At 41.3% G+C, this 20,364-nt stretch overlaps 1 protein-coding gene across 11 annotated transcripts in view; it reads right to left on the bottom strand.

The window, feature by feature from the left end:
* The window catches only part of AKAP13 (A-kinase anchoring protein 13), a 338,427-nt gene that overhangs the window by 64,230 nt on the left and 253,833 nt on the right, over window positions 1-20,364 (bottom strand). For 7 of the 11 annotated variants that reach the window (XM_054041161.1, XM_054041152.1, XM_054041157.1 and 4 more), the window contains 4 exons: window positions 19,055-19,108; window positions 12,814-12,876; window positions 9,749-9,941; window positions 6,812-6,917 (listed from right to left, as the gene is read on the bottom strand). In XM_054041161.1, coding sequence (XP_053897136.1) covers window positions 6,812-6,917; window positions 9,749-9,941; window positions 12,814-12,876; window positions 19,055-19,108 — 416 coding nt within the window. The remainder of the gene's footprint in view (window positions 1-6,811; window positions 6,918-9,748; window positions 9,942-12,813; window positions 12,877-19,054; window positions 19,109-20,364) is intronic. The other 4 variants (XM_054041159.1, XM_054041162.1, XM_054041154.1 and 1 more) reach the window with 3 other exon arrangements.

Genomic DNA, 20,364 nt, shown 5'->3' with positions numbered 1-20,364 from the left:
ACAATCAACCTTTTCCAGCCTCCTTGGTGTGTCAGAAAGGAAGAATATTGTCAACACATCAAAAACTAATTAGCTGAGAAGTCAAGATGTTGGAATATTAAAAATTTTGGATTACAATCCTTTCGTTATGCTGTTCCTGAAGCATTTAGACACAACGGCGAAGGTGAAGCTGTTAGGCATCATGCAATGGAAAGATTAGCTTAATGCTCACAAGCTAAAACAGCCAGGTCTAAAAAGCAGAAATACCTTCCCTTTACCTCCACCCATAATGGCTGCAGTTCATGTAAAATGATTACTTACTATCCAACTCCTCCTCATCACTGGAAGAAGAGCCAACAGAAAAGAGAGTTTTAGACTTAGGGATGAGCGGAGAGATGTTGAAGGAGAAGGAGATTCGTCCGCATGGTCGAGTCCGTCTCTGGGCTGAGAAGTGGGTTAACAGCAGACATTAGAGCATGCATGAAAATGCATTTAATAATAAAAAGGAGAGGAAAGCAGCCAAACTAAAAATAAAGCAAAATAAACATCTGCAGAGCAGCTGGTTTCAGAAAAGGCATAGTCAGCAAAGAATTCAGCATGTTTTCATTTTTATTTTAAAAGGTGCAAGTTTAATTCCATGCATAACTTTGGGATCAAGGCTCCTCTTATTTTCACTGGCAGTTTTTGTAGCAGTGCTCAATAGGATTATATATTTGAACAATTATGTTTCCAAATACAGTAAAATCCCAGAATAAACAGCACCTACTGAATTTATTGGGATAATTGCCAGGGAATCCATTTCAATGTCTCAAAATACTGGTTAAGTGGCACACCTTGTCCATTTAAATGGCATATCAGGTGCTATTACAGCCATACAGTGTTGCTGAACTGTTGGCTTTATTTATTTATTTAAGAGCCACCATTGCCGCTCTTAAAAGATCCAGTTAATTTTATGCCTGTGAAAGGTGCTGAATTGATAGCACTGGAGAGCTAAACTCCCTAGTTTATCTTTCAAACAAATATAGCATTCACAGCAGCAGCCTTCCTCCTACTATTCTTTTCAAAGGGCATACCTCTTGTTCTACAGGAACTGCTTATAGGGAGGACGAAACTCCATGACCTATTCAGTCCAACTTTAAATGAGTCTGCCAACAAGGGCGCCACATTATTTTGTGACGTGGACCCCTGTAACGGGACTGAAGCTTACGAAAACTCATAAGTATAATTCTGTCACATACTTAAATGTTTTGCTTTTTTTTCTTATTTTAATGCAGTTTGTGAAATGACGATGTTTCTCTCCTGGTCTGTTTTTTTTTTTTTCTAGGAACCAGGGCCAATGCCTCCTGGCATGTTTCAGTACTCTCTTAAATCTACACAGGTGAAGAGCATTCTACGGCACTGGCTTTTTAAATTATTTTATTTTAAGAGAAGTGCCTTAATAGCAGGAGACCATCTAATCTTTGGCTAAAGAGAGTAGTTTTCTTGAAACAGAGGCACAGTGTCCTATCAGCCATAATAGCTCTTATGGAAAAGTACTATGGAATTTAATAGGGATAAAACAATATCAATTTAGTAGGATTCTATAAAGTTACTCTTAACAAACCTGTAGGATGAGTATGATTCTCTATTAAATCCTGTAAGTTTTTAGCCATACTACAGAATTCTACAGCACAGATATGATTCCCTATTAAATTCTATAGGGTGGCTATTATTTTCTATTAAACACTACAGGGATTTTCCATATGGGAAAATAGAGGCAAAAAGGAGAAAGAGGGAAGACTGATACTCAACTTGAAATGTGCATAGTTTTAAGGATTTATGGAGAGGAATTGCTTTTCAGTGCAATTTAGAGTCACGCAAAAGTAGCCTTTTCTTTAAAGAGCAACCAAGCAGACATAAGATAGCACATCAATTTGGAATACTGCAGTTTGCTGCAAGAAGTCACTAAAGAAAATAGGGAGATAAGATAGATAGTTACCTACAAGAACAATTGGTGGGGGGAAAAATTGACCTATTTTTTAAAAACCTTTCTTCAAGATCAGTGTAATTTTTTGAGTCGTCAAGTCTTTTACGACACAAAACAATAAATGCTTTAATGCTTTATTTTCTTAAGCATACTAGCAATGCCTACAACAAAACTCACCCTTTCTGAGCAATGCCACAATAACAAATCAGCGCATATATCCTAGAGCTTGTGAGCAATCCTTTGTCACACATAAACTTGCATGCATGCACAATAGAGGAAACAAATGCTAAGGAACCAAATTTCAGTTTTCAAGAAACAACTGAAAAGAAAAACAAACGTCTTTTTGACCATTTATAAAGAGTCTCTTGTATATTTTTGGTTCTGTACCTTAAGATAAAACAGAAATTCAGAATGCACAGGATTACCCAGACAAAAAAAAAGCAACATGATGAAAAATCTCTCACAGTGTTTTCTCTGTCACTGGACAATATGCCCACGCATGGGAGGGACTGGTCAAGGTCATGTGACACACTCAAGACTCAATGGCACTGCTTAATGCAAAACACTCAGATACACATTTCCCAGTGGAAGGCATTTAACTGGGCCATTTGCAGACAAAATTAAGTTATAGTTTTATTCATATACCCTATTAAACTTGCTGATGGACAAACAAATCACTCATGTTCCCTGCATCTTCGCTCTGAAAACCACGATGGTGAAGAATTATTTTTTCTCCTTTTTAGGTTACTATCTTGTCAGACTATTCTCAAAGAGGAAAGATGAGCCACAATATTTTAAGTGTAGAGAGAAGAGGCTCCCCAGGCATGGTTTAGTTCCCACTTCAGTTTAGTTATTTTTATTTTTAGAAGTTCCTGTATGCAACTGTAACAATTCTCCTCACTGGAAATGTGTTATTCCAAAATTGGGAGCAGCCTTCAGCATATTCCAGCCAACAGCTCTTGCAAACTCTCTGATTATATAAACGCTGCAGTATTAGCATTTGTGAATGCTAAGTGCACATCAGCCAATTCCTTCAGGATAGTGTGGCTGCAGCAGGAACAACAGATCTGGAGAGATTTGAGGAAGTGCAACTCTACAACCAGCTCTCAAACCAACACATGACATGCACATGCAGAGACCAAGATAAGGCCAAAATCCCCCAAACATTTACCCAGTTGGGTTTTATTTTTAAAGCTTTTGTGCAAAACAAGCTGTTTTCTTCCCATCCAGGCACCTTTGAGTGTTTGGGATAAACTTTATTTTGTATCATATAGCATAACACAAGAACCAGGGGCCACCAAATGAAATGAATAGGCAGCAGGTTTAAAACAAACAAAAGGAATTATTTCTTCAGACAATGAACAGTCAACCTGTGAAACTCTTTGCCACAGGATGTTGTGAAGGCCAAGACTATAACAGGGTTCAAAAAAAGAACAAGATAAATTCATGGAGGTTAGGTCCATCAATGGCTATTAGCCACGATGGGCAGGGATGGTGTCCCTAGCCTCTCTTTGCCAGAAGCTGGGAATGGGCAACAGGGGAATGGATCGCTTGACGATGACCTATTCTGTTCATTCCATCTGGGGCACCTGGCATTGGTCACTGACAGAAGACAGGATACTGGGCTAGATGGACTTTTTGTATCACCCAGTATGGCTGTTCTTATAAAATTATTCAAGTGGACAGAATAATCTTGGACAATTCAACTTGTTTTAGATTGTATTTACTTTATTTACTTCTATGAAATCACTGAGATTTATTCTTGTATAACTAAGTATAGACTAAGTATCAGAGGGGTAGCCGTGTTAGTCTGGATCTGTAAAAAGCAACAAAGAGTCCTGTGGCACCTTACAGACTAACAAATGTATTGGAGCATAAGCTTTTGTGGGTGAATACCCACTTAGTCAGACACATAGTATAGACCAGTGTTTCCCAAACTTGGGACGCTGCTTATGTAGGGAAAGCTCCTGGTGGGCTGGGCTGGTTTGTTTACCTGCCGTGTCCTCGGGTTCAGCCGATCACGGCTCCCACTGGCCGCGGTTCGCTGCTCCAGGCCAATGGGAGCTGCTGGAAACTGCGGCCAGTACATCCCTTGGCCCGTGCCGCTTTCAGCAGCTCCCATTGGTCTGGAGCAGCGAACCGCGGCCAGTGGGAGCCGTGATCGGCCAAACCTGCGAACGCGGCAGGTAAACAAACTTACACAAGCAGCGTCCCAAGTTTGGGAAACACTGGTATAGACTAAGTATGCTGTAATGAACAGATCAATGTTCAGTTTTGGAAATCCAATAAAAGTTATGTATTATACTGTGAGATCCTCCAACAAAAGGCACAAAAACACTTCACCAACATTAAGACTCAACGCACCCTTGGGCTGGTAAGAAGTATCATCATGCCTGTTTTAAAGATGACCTTGCTAAAAATCGATCTGAGTAGCACTTGTTCTACAAGGAGGCTACATCCCTTTGGGATTTGCCATGATGATTATGATGAAATGGAGTCACTGAAAGGTGAAGTGTTTTGCCCAAGTTTCCACATTCAGTAAGTGGCAGAGCTGGGAACAGACCTTATGACAAAAATTTTCAAAATGACTAATGAGTTTGAATGCCTTACTTTTTAGCAGTCTAACTTCAAACATCTTAAAGGGACCTGATTTTCAGAAAATCAGGCTTCTCTAAGGTATCTCAAGTTAACCACACAGAAAGTTAGACAGTCTTGAAAATTTAGGCCCATAATTTGGCCCAGCTCTAGCCACCAGACTGACCCTACTATTCTACCCTAAACTGGTTTGATTAACAATATTCCATTTCCATAGTCTCATTTGAGTTACCACTTTCATTCCCTGCATATATAGCAGGGGTAGACAACCTAGGGCACGCATGCCAAAGGCGGCATGCGAGCTGATTTTCAGTGGAACTCACACTGCCCGGGTCCTGGCCACCGGTCCAGGGGGCTCTGCATTTTAATTTAATTTTAAATGAAGCTTCTTAAACATTTTAAAAACCTTAATTACTTTACATACAACAATAGTTTAGTTATATATTATAGACTTATAGAAAGAGACCTTCTAAAAATGTTAAAATGTATTACTGGCACATGAAACCTTAAATTAGACTGAATAAATGAAGACTCGGCACACCGCTTCTGAAAGGTTGCTGACCCCTGATATATTGAGTGCTCTGGTTGGGCTGACATTAATTAGACAAAAACAAATATAAAAAAAGGGAGGGATTTTTGACCAAGTTTATCTGCTCCCAATTCAGGTCTTGCTGGTACCTGTAATGTGCATTATGAGGGAAACCTCTTTAAGAAATGGGTCACAGTTTACTTGGAAGTGAGGTGGCATAAGTCTTCTACTGAGGCAATCTCCTCAGTGAGCCCAACAGAAAGTTACCAATTAATGGAGAGAAAAGCATTAGGTTGCCTAGCTTTCTGGTCCTCTAAAAAAACGTCTGTTTTTCTGGGATTCTGGGACTGTGTTATTTAGAGTGTTTGGTTAGCAACTGGAAACGATGCCAAAAAACTGTTTACTTAAAAAAAAAGAAAAGAAAAAAAAGAAAGGAAGGGCTTGAGCAAAAAGAGGAAAGAGGGTGTGACATAATATAGAGTAAGATGTAGTTTTTTTTATTGGATGGATTTGGTGGTGTTTTGGTTACTGTTGCTATGGGACACATCCTTTAGGCCACATGCTTATTAATCATGGAAGAATGAGGGCAATGAACTTAAAAATGTCACAAGGCACCTCTCTGTACGGTTCTCCCTGTTAGCTTCCAAACGAAATAAAACTCTCTAATTTAAAGCATGTCTTTTTGCTAGGAACAGGTCCTTTTGGGTGTGACGCTCCCACTGAATGGCTGTTTTGTCACGGAGTTCAGGGGAGGAGCCCCATGATGAAGCTAGGTGAAACAGAATTGTTTTTTACAAATGTAAGGCCAAACAAATCTCTGATGTAACTATTAACTTTGTTTGGATGATTTTGACCAATGGGCCAAAAACAGACAGGGTATTTTTAGTAAAATGTAATCCACAATATGTAAAGACTGATGATCATACAGATCATATGCATTTCAGTAATGAGAAAAAGCTCAGAGCTGGTCTCATCAAGCCAATGAGGAATTGTATAAAAGCAGACCAAACATACTGCCTGCCCAACACTTAGTGAGGAGAAGAAGTGTGTGGTCTTCTCAAGTACATCTGGAATAAAGAAGACTTTGCAAACTACTTATTTTTTTCACAGAATTTAACTTAAGAAAAGCACCCCAGACTTTTGACATTTCACCCCTGCATCTGTTGCTTCTCCTCAAAGCATGCAACTTGAAATTATGCCCTTCAACCCACAGAAAGGTTGATCCGGGTAACAGGAATATTAATGAGTAAATTCCTTTAGAGAACAAATATCAGGAAGGCCATTCCCTCTCCAGCCTAAACACTAGTCTTATGGCTTTTCTTCTGAGGATACAGAAGATTCAGATACCATATCTCTACATCTCTCAACTCTCCAAGATATGGAAAAGTAATACCTCAAATGAGGAACCATTATAGTAACAGCAGAGGAAGAAATTCAAAAGGATACAGGATTTATCATGAACATAATCAGTATTTTTATAATATAGTCAAGAAACATCAGTTCTAATACCAATAATTTACGTTAACAGAGTAAAATAATTCTAGGTATGCAAGGTGGCAAATTTGGGTCTAAAAATGAGTGATGCCCCTTTTTTGTAATTAAATGCAGTAGAGAAGCATACCTCTGCTTCAAGTAATAAGACAGAAAGAAAGCTTGGGGAATTCTATCTTGGGGAGTTAGCATGGGGTACGTGAATACTGCATATGGGATGATAAGCCAAATGGAAAGTCATGTTTACTCACTGTCTAGTCCTGGTTGAGTGATTGTCATTAGCGAAATGGATTTGGTCAGCGGAGAAGTGGCAGAAGTACAGAAACTAAATCCATGCGGCTGTGATCTTTGGCGTATCTGTGGAATAGAAAACAACTCTATTAAGAAGATATGCCAAGCAATGCCCTCACCCCAACTGCAGATTACAGTCTAGTGTTTAAATGCATTAGTTGCCCATCCCTTTAACATTAAAACACTCAAGAATACCTTCCCCAAAGGGATGGGCCCAACTAGGGTGGTAGGGTACAAAAATGGTGAATTGCAGCATGACAAAACCACAGAGGAATTGTAAAAGTGAAATGCAACGTCTTTAAAAATGGGAAACAAATGTAAGTATGTAACAAAAATAGAGGCAAGCACAGGATGCTTCCTTCTCTGGCAAGCCAATAAAATGTATGTTTGTTGTCTGATGGCCAATGAAAATACTGCTGTGATTTCAACCCTGCCAGCTGGAGTCTATAGAGATGACATTTGCTTATGTTAAATAGAAATGTGCTGAAATGTTAGTAGAAAATATGCTTTGGGGCCTTAAATTTGGGCATGAAAACAATAAGGCCTAGTAAAATATGAGTAAAGTGAGATAATTTAGAGGCAAGTTAGAGATAAATTCGGACACAATCTTAGGCCATGTTGTAAACAGATTTTGGTTTTAACTACTTTTAACAAGTGTCTTAGACAAAATGTGAATGTTTTAGAAGAATGCTATCTGTATTGATTGTTATTGGAATGAGATTTACGTAGACATTAAGTAAGATTATGTGTAATATTCAAAAACTAATGAGAAAGTAGAAAATATTTAAATTATGGTAAATACGGTAAAAGGTAGGCCTACTGCTAATTAATTAAGGGGTGTTGTTATAATTGATTATATAAAGAGTAGTATGCTAATTTGGGGTACCAGAGAGAGAAAGGATTATAAACTCATTCTTCTCATCCTGGGACTGATCAGCCTGGAGGCACCATTTTATCCTGGAATGTGGGTATAAATGCAGTGTATGACTATACTGTAATGCCTGTCTGCTTTAACTAATTATTTTATTTTAACTAAAGTCTTTAATGCTGTCCCTCACTGTGTCATTCACAGTCCTCCATTACATTAAATTATCTGTTACTGCCCCAGAAGCTTGAACCTTAAAGAGTTCAGTTTGGTTCTATTGCTTATCCTTAGCTTATTAATTGGGAATGCATAAATCAAGGTTACACATCAGCTGTCAGTACAAAATGGCAAGAGTCTGACACTGAGGGTATGTAGCTGTAACAATGGACTTTCAATGAACACCATTCATCAAAGCAATGGCTAAGAGATACAATCCCACACCGTAAAGCCAGCTCTCACAGATCAGTTCTCATGAGCCCTGGTTACTCCCTTCACCTTTACTTAGGCTGTGACTCAAATGCCACTTTCAACAACAGTTTGATGCTCAAGTGACAGATGCACTAAGCAACACCAATTTCCTCTATGTGAGACTCATGAAGATGTCAAAGAAAATCAGTGTGCCAGGATCAGTCAACAAAGACAATCTCCAGCAGTTAAACAGGGGCAGCTGAATAACCCCCAGTTCTTTTGTGTCTGCCCAGAGAAGTACAGTAAGTCCTCACTTAACGTTCTCCGGCATAACGGGAACATGCTCATTTGAAGTTGTGCAATGCTCCCTTATAATGTTGTTTGGCTGGAAGAGCAGCGACTTTACAAGGGAGCATTGCATAAGTTCCTCTTCTCCCCCTCCCTCCCAGCACTTTCTGGGAGGGAGGGGCAGGAGTGGGGAAGCATGGTGTCTCCATTCTTCCTCCTCCCTCCCAGAAAGCCTTAAGCACCGCCAAACAGTTTAGGACTTTCTGGGCGGGGGAAGGAGAGGGGATGTGGCGGGGGTGGGAAGAGGTGGGCCTGGAGTGGAGCGGGGATGGGAAGAAGCGGGCCTGGAGCATCCCCCGGGCAAAATTGGTGCCTGTTCTTCTCCAGGGAAGCTGCTGCTGCTGCGAAGGTGCTTCCTAGCATCCTTGCCTTCAGCAGGCTGTGCCTGTGTGGGATAAGCCAGGGGCTCTTCCCAACCACAGTACAGTACAGTATATAATGCCTTTTGTCTGCCCTAAAAAAACTTCCTTGGAACCTAACCCCCTGTATTTACATTAAATCTTATGGGAAAATTGGATTTGTTTAACAGCGTTTCACTTAAAGTTGCATTTTTCAGGAACATAACTACAACGTTAAGTGAGGAGTTACTGTATTATGGTGGAAGTGTGGCTTTCAGATATTCAATGCATTTAATATATTTGCCTTTTTAATAAAACAGATTGAAGGTACATGTCCACAAAACACAGGCCCATCTCTCCTGATTAAATCTCCAAGAAGGTGAACCTAAATTTGCATAATTCTCCATTTGTTATATTGAATTTAGTTGCTGCTTGTAACAGTAGGATGAGACCATTAAAAAAATCAGAATACAGGTTATTATGAAAGAGAAAGGTCCTCATTTTCTTATGGGTCTAAACCTAAAAAACTTAACAGATAAAATAATACTTAGTACTTATATATGCTTCACATCTTCAGAGTGCCACACAAACATTCATTTTTTTAAGCTTCATAACATCTCTATAGGAGAAGTGTTATTAACTCCATTATACGAAGCAAAGTGACTTTTCTAAGACCATCCAGTCCGTAGCAGAAAACTCAGGAGTTACTTGTTCCCTGTCCTATGGTCTAACCATGCTGCCTTTATGGCTGAGTAGCAAGGTCGCTTTGATCAAGTGGGAGTGATGCATCTTTTAGCCTTTGCCAGGCACATATCTATATTAAAGATGAGAATATCTCTGTATTATGCATGCAAAGAGGACCCTCACTTGGGCAAAGTTTTGGAGCCTTTGATTTAGAGTTTTGTGAAAACCCAACAATAAGAAAAATACAGCTTTACCTGACGGTCAAAGCCTCTGATTTCCCCCTGCTCAGATTCTACTTCCTCTTCAGTGAGTGAGACCAAGGAGCCACGTTCGTCACTAGCAAGTGGACTTCGCCTGAGGTCTTTGGAACTCAAAGAGGAAGTCTCTAAATTTGAGGAGGGCTTCTTGTTATCATCGGAGTCTCCTGCAAGGCCTTCTAGGCTGTAACTGAAGAAAAATCAGAGAGGTTAGACACTGAAAATTCTTAATGCTTTAACATACAATGTGGCGTCTAAACTGTGTGCATGAGACGCGTTCTAATTCAAAAAGGATGCAACCTCGACATTCACCGTGGAGTGAAATGTATATTATTCCCTCAGTTTGTGTTACTTCCTTGAGTAATATACGTGACCTACTGCAGGTAGCAGCTTGTCGTGTTCATTGCAGACAGCAATATCTTGGTACACTCAGGCAAATGGTTGCGTGAGAATAATGGACCAATACATTTCTGTGTTATTGGACTCCTTCTCGCTCTCCTGAACTGTGCAAAAGAAAAACCGGGAGCTTTCTTAGGTGTGCTTATTTCCAACTCATTCTATTCTCTCAGCTTCAAATGATATACTGGATGCAGCTCAATTTAAGTTAGACATAGCTGGTATATCCTGATGCTATTTGCCCCTCCCACAGCTATGAAGCCACTGGTTTATAGACAGCAATATATTGAAGGTGTACAACTCTTCTTCGCAGAGATGTTCCTTGATGCTGCTTAGCATTTGCCACTGTATAAGCTTTGGCAGAAAGCAGGGCATTAGTGCCAAAATCTAAGTATTAAATAAGTACTGTCTCCATCGGCCAATGAATCACATTTCAGCATTTGCCTCTGCAGCTAGGTTATCCAACTGAGCCAGGCACGATCACTAAAAACAAAACAAAAAGCATTTGTCTGCAACATTGGTGCCTATGAAAGAGTTGGCCAGACTCAGCCACAGTGACGGCTGCTGATATGCAAGTTTTCCCTACGAAGAGCCACGCTAGCGTAGCTCAATTCTCACTGGCAACACTAACCTCCCTTCCCTGCTGCCACACATTACATTATCGTCCCCGCCTCACCGTTCTAGCAAAAGCACTGTATCCAGCACCTCAACGCTGACCTGCAGTATCCCTTGCAATTCCAGGCCTGGGTCACCCTACAGATCTGTAGTCACCTCATTCCTGACCTGCAGTGCCCCCAACTATGCCAGTCTTAGATCCCCAACATAGTTCTATGACTGAAGCTCAATTCTCATGTGCGGCAAACGCTGCTATTCTGATCCAGGGCCTTCCTTGAGAAAGGTGGCTTTTGTTATGGTCCAATATACAATAGGAACTAAAGATAACACCAATACACAAATTTTCATTTTTGACATGAATGAGGATTTCAACCCTTCTTTCTAAAGGTGAAAGATGAACAAATTAGTCCCAGTGCACTTCCTGACATCTTTCGGATAGGATCCTGCTATATAACCTTAGCATTTCAAATACTACTTTTTTTTTTTTTTTTTCAAACTTTGGAGTTGAATCAATTGCTATTTAATGGCCTGTGAGTAAATGAAGACAAAATGTCAATTACAGTGACACTTTTATATTCTTTTGATTGTCCTCTCTATGCATCATATATTATATGACAATTTGCTGTGGTTGGATAAGGGGCAAGTGTTTTACAGAAAACATTTAATATGTACAACACACTTGGACTCAAGGTTAATCATGAAATCTAACTCACTATTGAGTTCACATTCAAAACGTGTTAAAAGGAAAAATAAAATACTTTGTAATGTACAGTGGAGCTTTAAATCCACGTAGACACCAAATGGATACTAGTATTCTACATATCACTGGAGGAGCTGATGGTTGACAAACATGTATCATCTCGAAAGCAAAAGCTGAAGTAAATCTTAAATCAGAAGAGACAGACATCCATGTTCCAAAGATTTTTTCAAGTTAGTAAACGAGAGGCAGACAAATCACAGAATTTGCAATTTTATCAATTCACAAAAGCCTTTAATTGCATTTTATTTAGCTATAGCATGCACTGTAAAATTTACTCCCAAACATCTGCAAGGGGAAATCTGTCCCACTCCTATTATCTAGGGAGGACAGGCTTTTATTCTTGCAGCCCAAAATCACGCTGGTAGTTTGCTGTGATCTTGACATCTATCCTCTAATAACTGGGCTCAGAACAGCAACTCTCTTCAGACATGCCATCAAATAGTCATCAGCTGATAATGCTCTGTGGTTTTTACCTACTGTATTTGGATCACATTTAAATCAGTGTTCTAAAGTAAATGATCTGTATTCCAAACTTCAGAGTTATCTAGCCTCCAGAAAATACAGTTGGAAATTCTATCCTTTAACTGTTGAGGCAAAAATAAATCTGGGTCCAGATCTTCAGCTCTGCCAATGTACCTCCGTTGAGGATCTTACCTGTGATAATTAATTCTGACTCTGGACTTTCTACAGGACACGCAAGTTTTAAGTGCCTGGGAAAACCAAATCTGTGGTTATCAGATTTTTTTTCTAGAGAGGTTTAAATGACTAGCTTCTCTGCTCAAGAGAGAGCGAAAAGAACTCTCATTGTACTAGAAGCAGTCTGTATGAATGGGGGGGGCGCCGCGATCGGCCAAACCTGCCGCGTCAGCAGGTAAATAAAACTGGCCCGGCCCGCCAGGGTGCTTACCCTGGCGAGCCGCGTGCCGAACGTTGCCGACCCCTGCTATATCTCATTAACTCTGGCCTAGATTCTTTTGCTGTCACTTTCATTGCTCTGATTGTATGGAAAGATGTGCCTAACAATCATCACAGAAAAAAAGCAGCTCCAGGTGAATAATGCAGCTTCTCTGACACTCAAGACTAGCAGAGACTAACCAATACCTTCACCTGTACTTCAGTCTCTGGAGGACCCAACACCAAATGTGACTTGGGGGGGGGGGGGGAACAGACAAAGCAAACAGACACAAGCACATTCCAGCCAGAGCAACAGAGAAACAGACCACCACACAAAGAGCTGACAACACTGTGTTTGCAATGCCCCTCTGCTGCTACACATTTATTTATACCATACCTTCTACAATTAAAGTCAGCACCCAGGGTAATGTACTGTACGCCAGAGGGACACCAGCTCAAACTGAGGATATCAAAGGCAGAGAAAGGAAAAGGGCTGCAGTTATTGGATTGTCACAGAAAGGGAATGCTTCAGGACTCGGTTAAACTTACTTAATTTTAGAAAGATTTTTGCATTGTATGTTAATTAATGGTGGGTGAAAGGTACCAGATTGGCAGTCCCAGGACACTAAAGCCCTGTTAGTTACCACAGAACAGGGATGGTGCAGGTAGTGGAACAGTGCAAGCCTCCCTCGAATTGCTTCCACCAATGGGTGCCAATACTGAACTGGAGCTGATAGGGGAGCTCACTCCATGTCCCATGGGTGAAAATCTGTACCAGCTGTGAGGGAACTTTTTCTTCATTTAATTGGCATATGCAACCCAGTCAAGCCAAGCCATAGCATTTTATAGAGAGAGAATGGGATTGAGACCCACAAAGGCCAATTTCACATAAAGCAAATGGCCATGAGGTAACAGGTCTATTAATAACAACAGTAATCAGCACTACTATGGCACCTTCCATCCAAAGGATCTGAAAAATGCATCACAACCGTTGAATGGATTAAGCTCCCCCCACATCAGGATATTAACCTCATTTTACAGATGGGGAAGAATGAAGAAGAGAATAAGTGATCTGATCAAGGTTGCACAGCAAGTCAATGTCAGAGCCTGAACAGAAACTACGTCTCTCCTGACTCCAAGTTCTGTGCTTTAACCACTAGGCAATGCGTCTTGCTTTTTATTTCACAATGAATCTAGGATTAATCCGAATCAGGGACCGTGAAATGAAAGTTTCTCTTGTCAAAATACCAGTGCCAAGAACCAAACAGTCTCCATCTTGCATGTAAAACAATTAGAATTTCAAAACAGTGACAATTCCTTTGGTTCTCACTTTAAACAATGGTTTCAATTATTATTTCTTTGCGAGTTAGCATTTACATAGTTAAATTTGGCCCTACAAATATGCCCAACAGAGCCCAATTGCAGACTCTTCGAGCACAGAGGAACTGATTTTCTATTCAGCTGTGGTGCTTAAAGGGGGGCAGAAAACCGCCCCAGGAAACACCCATTGCATAAGAAAGGTCTTGCACCAACACAGAGCCACCAAGGTAACCTTACACTGGTCCTGTTCCTAGCTCCCGGGGTAGTAAGCATGGCCAGAGAGCACTGTGCTCTGACCTAGGGGGCTATGGGAAACAGAACGTACGTTTGAGCAGCCCTAGAGCTGCTCTGACATCAGGGGTTGGGCAGGGTCCAAGTGGCCCCAGAATACAGGGAGTGCAAGGAGGCATAAAGTCATCTTTCCCTTGCCCCTCTTTGTTCCAGCATTCCAAGCAATACTGGAAGTACTCAGAACTGGGGCCAAGGACCCTAAATGAATAAAGAAGTAAGGACAGTTAACTGAAGAACCCATGGTGTTTAGTCTGAGGGTATCCACCAGCAGTTTGTCTAGGAATTAAAGCCTCATATTGAGGCTGCTGATTGGGCCATGATTAGGGCCCTACCAAATTCATAGCCATGAAAAACGCATCACGGACTGTGAAATCTGGTCTCTCCCTGTGAAATCTGGTCTTTTGTGTGCTTTTACCCCATACTATACCGATTTCATGGGGGGAGACCAGCATTTCTCAAATTGGGGGTCCTGTCCCAAAAGAGAGTTGCCGGGGAGGGGGGGGGTGTCACAAGGTTCTTTTTGGGGGGGGGTCGCAGTATTGCCACCCTTACTTCTGCATTGCTGCCTTCAGAGCTGGGTGGCTGGAGAGTGGCGGCTGTTGGCCGAGTGCCCAGCTCTGAAGGCAGCGCCCTGCCAGCAGCAGCACAGAAGTAAGGATGGCAATACCATACCATGCCACCCTTACTTCTGCACTGCTGCCTTCAAGCTGGGTGGCTGGAGAGTGGTGGCTGCTGACCGAGGGCCCAGCTCTGCAGGCAGCAGCACAGAAATAAGGGTGGCAATACCATACCATGCCATCCTTACTTCTGCACTGCTGCTGGCGGCGACTCTGCCTTCAGAGCTGGGCTCCCAGCCAGCGTGGCGCTGCCGTGCTCCAGCTGCCCAGCTCTGAAGACAGCGCTGCCTTGCGACCCACCCACCCCACAATGTCTTTTTGGGTCAGGACCCCTACAATTAAAATACTGTGACATTTCAGATTTAAATAACTGAAATCATGAAATTTACCATTTTAAAAATCCTACGACCGTGAAATTGACCAAAATGGACCGTGAATTTGTTAGGGTCCTAACCATGATGCATCTGTTAGTGAAGCTCCTGTGCTCGGCAGGCCATCAGATATATAGAAGATCTTTTCTGATTGCTTCCAGAATATTAACATCAATATCCATTATGAACAATCACCTTGCTGTAACATGCACAATCTTTAAAGTGCATTTGTAATCAGCAGCTAAGTAAACCACCGCAGGGTAAGGAAGTATCTCCATTTTACAGATGGAGAATCTGAAACAAAGGGCATAAGACACTTGCTCAAGGTCACAAAGGGAGTCAGTGTCCTGCTATACTATGAATAACTCGCATCATTTACAGCTCCACGGCTGCTCTCACCTTCAGAGTCTGCTGACACCCTTAGGTGACCTGTGTGTCCCTTAAGACAACGGTTCAACATACTCACGCAGTTGTGTATGTATTGTGGGGGTGAGGTGGGGAAGGAGAGGGTATCCAATTTCCTTCACAATGAAAACTGACCTACAGCTGACAATTCTGTAGATCTGTGTGTGTGTGTGTGTGTGTGTGTGTATATAAAAAATCTCTCTCTACATACATATATTTCTTAACTGTATTAATTTTATAGTGCGACTACAAAACTGCAGGGCAGAAACTCTATAATTGAGAGACGAAGGAGTAGGAGGCTTGGAGGAAATGGCAGGAGGTCCCAGAGAGGAATAAAAATTCTTGGCAAGAGCTGTGGAAAACACAGACATACAGAATTATAATCCTGCTGGTGAGCCATTGTGACGTTGTGCAGTCTATATGGTTTTATAAAAATATAAGTGAATATAATGTAACTGGGATATGCTTCATGCAAAAGGTCTCTTGTAAGGTATCATTACAAAGCTCATAATCTACTGAGTGTGATCATCCTATTTGTAGAAATGTACCACTCTTGTATCTAAAACTAGAAATATAAAACATAACTCTGAGGGCCTATTGTAATTATGTAAAGTGTGGGCCATTAAGGATGGTTTGGAATCTCGATGACTCCCATTGTCTGCAGATGGCTGTATTTACCTGTGAGTCTTCTTGTATATGTGTGTGCTGGCAACTGAGTAATAAAGTCTTGCAGTGACATGTGATCATGTCACCTGAACTGGAATCCATCTTTAACCTGGTGCTTTTCCAGTGAGGGAGGGTGGAAACCCAGAGGGAAAAAGGGTTCCCGCCTTATACAAAAGATATATAAAGGGGTGGAAGAGAACAAGGGGAGGGAGGAGCCATCATGAAGAATCCCCTAGCTATCACCTGAGCAGCAACAAGAGCTGTACCAGGGGAAAGAATTGTACCCAGGCCTGGAAGGTGTCCAGTCTGAGAAAAAGCTTACTGAAGTATCTCTGAGGGTGAGATTATCTGTATTCAGTTTGATTAGACATAGATTTGCGCATTTTATTTTATTTTGCTTGGTGACTTACTTTGTTCTGTCTGTTATTACTTGGAACTACTTAAATCCTACTGTCTGTATTTAATAAAATCACTTTTTATTTAGTAATTTACTCAGAGTATGTATTAATACCTGGGGGAGCAAACAACTGTGTATCTCTCTTTATCAGTGTTATAGAGGGCGAACAATTTCTGGGTTTGCCCTGCATAAGCTTTATGCAGGGTAAAATGGATTTATTTGGGTTTAGACCCCATTGGGAGTTGGGCATCTGAGTGCTAGAGACAAGCACACGTCTGTGAGCTGTTTTCAGGTAAACTTGCAGCTTTGGGACAAGTGATTCAGACCCTGGGTCTGTGTCTGGAGCCAGACGGGAGTGTCTGGCTCAGCAAGACAGGGTGCTGGAGTCCTGAGCTGGCAGGGAAAACAGAAGCAGGGGTAGTCTTTGCACGTCAGGTGGCAGCTCCCAAGGGGATTTCTGTGATCCAACCCGTCACAGCCACGCACAATCTATTGGAAACATCATGCAAAAGTGAAGACAGTGGCCCGTCATACAATATATATACAAAACCCTTGGCAGAAGACTGGGGAGGAGGGTGGAGGGAGAAGAGGGAAGAGCCATTTGTGTGACCAGCTACAGACTGGAATTAGTTTGAGGCTGTGCCATTGTCCCCTCTCCAGCACTTGCTTGTAGGGTATCTAAAAGGCTGGGAGGCTGGGGCAGTAGTAAAGAGATAGAATGAGAGTACACTGACTAAAGAATCTGACCTAAATTGCAAAGGTAAGTAGTGATATTAAGTGGCCAACTTGAGACATTCTCTTTACGATTAGCATAAGGACCCCAAGCTCCTCTGTAGAAGTCAGGTGGCTATCACTGTGCAGCTGGTAAAAAGCAGTTAGCATGCATATGCTAACAAGGCAATCCTTGCATGCCACCTTACAAAGGACAGAGCAGTGTGGAGTCTGAGCCGAATGGAGTCCATAGAGTTTCATTAAGGGTGGGCGTAACAATAACGTGAAGTCTAGTATATTAATGAAGGTAATGAGGAGATCAGTAGGTGTGAGCACGCATGAAGATACTGGATTGAGAGCCTCAAGGGGAAGCACAGGGGAAATATCACCATTTCCCCTTTCACTTGCTCTTCTCAGAGGCTATATCATAATTAGAGATGCTAAGTACTTCACTGAGGCCTGTGCAGTCTGTGTTGCACTGTAAAGGAAGATACCGTAGAAGGCACATAGAGCACTAATTCCTTGAGGCCATGCTTGAGAATTTAGGTTTTTGCATGTTACAGCCGGGTGTGAGAGCGCATGCTTCTGTGAAGTTGAGAGGCAAGGTCAACGGCCGTGTCAAAGGCTTGTTAAGGGCTAACGCTTCACTCTACACAACTAGGAAGAAAACCAGGAGCTGTGTTTACAGCCAAAGATCATGTAGAAAAAAAATTCTCACTGGTGCAACTGAATCAGTTATACCACTAGTGGGAATATTTTGCTGAACCCTTGTACTATAGACAAGGCCTTAGGAAACAACTATCCACAAGAGATCCATGTTCTGTGGCAGTAGCAGAATGAGTGTCATGGCACATGAAGTGAACCAACATAGCAGGTACTTAGTCTCTCCAGTCAAAACAATGACACAACAATGACACAATCATAAGTAAAATTTCAGAGAAGTGGGTACATCAAAGGAATTAATGGGTCTGGGGTGGGGCAGGGAGGACAAGGTCAAAAACAACAACAAAACTCCCCATAAAACCGGGGCCATGGAGCACGAAGGAAGGATCCTCTACTGCACCTCCAAGAATTCTAACAGTAATAGCAGCAACTATTTTTGTAGGGTCTACATAGTGTTTCTGTAGAACCAGCATTCCGTTTTTTTTAAAAAAGCTCTTTCCTGAGCGGTAAACATTGCTGCTCACATCAATTAATCATGCTGATGCTTCAACAATAAAATAGGGGTAAGTTTGCCTTATCCTTATTTTATTTATAAATAAATAAATATGTATGGGGAGGATAAGAAATCATAAATGTTTGCCAGATAGAAAGGGACAAAAACTGGTTTGAAAATCATGCTTATTTTCCAGCTTTTAAGAGGCAGGGTTAAAAAAAACCCCATAAAGTTCAAATTAAAGCAAATCAGCTGCTGCAGGTGTACCAAGTGTATTACGTATCCTCTGTACTATTTTCAAATATGTTCCTACATGCCTATCCTGGAGATCTAGGGATTTTGATACATTTTAAACAATAATAAAGGCGAACAGACAAATAAACAATCACTTGCCCATTTAAATTCAACTTCCAGTCCTAAATATATTATTTTGTTGGATGCTTCCAATCCGCAATGTCCAATATCCTTCAACCCACCCCATCAACTAAAAGCCCTAGAAAGAATGACTTTGCAGCTTGCACTGAAGGTTGTAAAAACTGGGCTGTGTCAGGCTAAGGGTGAGAGCGATGAAATTGGATGCGTGTCTCCGTATAAGACAAATGTTCCAAGAAGTACTGAATCTAAACTGGATTAACTAATATGAGAGTATGAAGTTAGTAGACATTCAAATGCAAAATGGTTAGTCAAGTTAGTTGGCTCTGTACCTTCTCCTATGAATGGGAGGCTTCCTTATACCATCCCCCAGAACTCGCATTGAACTGAAAATGAATCATGGAAAGCGGTCAGAGATGAGAATGGAACAAAATGAACAAATGACAGCTGAAGGGAAAACACCCATTCCTCCCACCCGCCCTTCCCCCCCCAAAAACAAACAGCAGAAGGAAGGAATGAAAAGGGGAGTATAAAAACTATAGCACTTAAGGGAGAAATGTGTCTTCTATGAAGTTATCTTTCTCCCTCTATTTCACAGTAAGGCCTTGTTACCGAACAAAGTATAATGGCCACTGACAATGGTTGCATATAAACAGGTGCCAGTCATGGGTCAGCTGTATGTGTAGACAAGGACAAACTAGTCAGTGCCAGTTCAACAGCAGGCATTGTTAGCAACCCTCACTGGCAACAGCTCTATGAGGTAGTGTAGACAAAGTCTAAAGGACCATCAGTGAAAAATCTATTTTTTCTTTCCTTCAAAAGGGCATTAAAAACATGGCAACTAGTGGCAATCTGGACATGGCAATGATGAAAACATGGTGCGTGACTGCAGTTCACAGAGACATCCTCGAGCCAGCTATAATCCAGCTAACTTGGACACAGGAGCAGCGACGCATGGTAGCATGATTCCAGTGTGGGCTAGCCCTGGGTTCCAAGTGGCCTTGTACAGTCCACCATGATCCCTGTACTGCTCCAGTACCTGTACCTGAGCCAAATAACTAGGTACGTTAGCTGAGTATGTCTATATGAGCTGCAATCCACCCCACGTGAGATGTATAAAACTCAGTATGAACTCTAAGAATTACCAAGGATAAGCATGCTCCATTGGAGCCTTATAAGTATTCTTCATAAGATTTATAAAGGAAAAAAAATGGTTTAAAAATCATATTTAAATGATATTTAAGATGCTCAACAGGTTTTGTCTTTTTCTTCTTCTTTTAATAAAAAGATTATGCTCCACTAATTTTTTTACCATAGAAATATAGAGAATATCAAATCTGTTATTCCCTGCTTTTGCTAGAGGACCCATGGGGGAGGGTAGAGTCTCACATGGGCAGCTCTCTCAGGACCTGGTCCAGCTTTCATTGTAGTCAATGGAAAGACTACCTTTGACTTGAATGGAATTGGATCAGGTCCTCAGCCCTTAACTGAAGGGATGGAGGAGTTAAATCCCAACAAAAATATTCTAGTTAAATAGTTATTAGCAAAAAACAATCAACCAAATAGAGATTTGGGTTTGAATAAAACTGAATTTCCAGGCCTTTATGCATCATAAATAAGCAAAAAGGTGCAAAACCCCAAC

The sequence above is a fragment of the Malaclemys terrapin genome, chromosome 10 (genome assembly GCF_027887155.1).
Source record: "Malaclemys terrapin pileata isolate rMalTer1 chromosome 10, rMalTer1.hap1, whole genome shotgun sequence".
In the NCBI taxonomy this organism is placed as follows: domain Eukaryota; kingdom Metazoa; phylum Chordata; order Testudines; family Emydidae; genus Malaclemys; species Malaclemys terrapin.
This window is presented reverse-complemented; position numbering and strand designations above follow the sequence as displayed.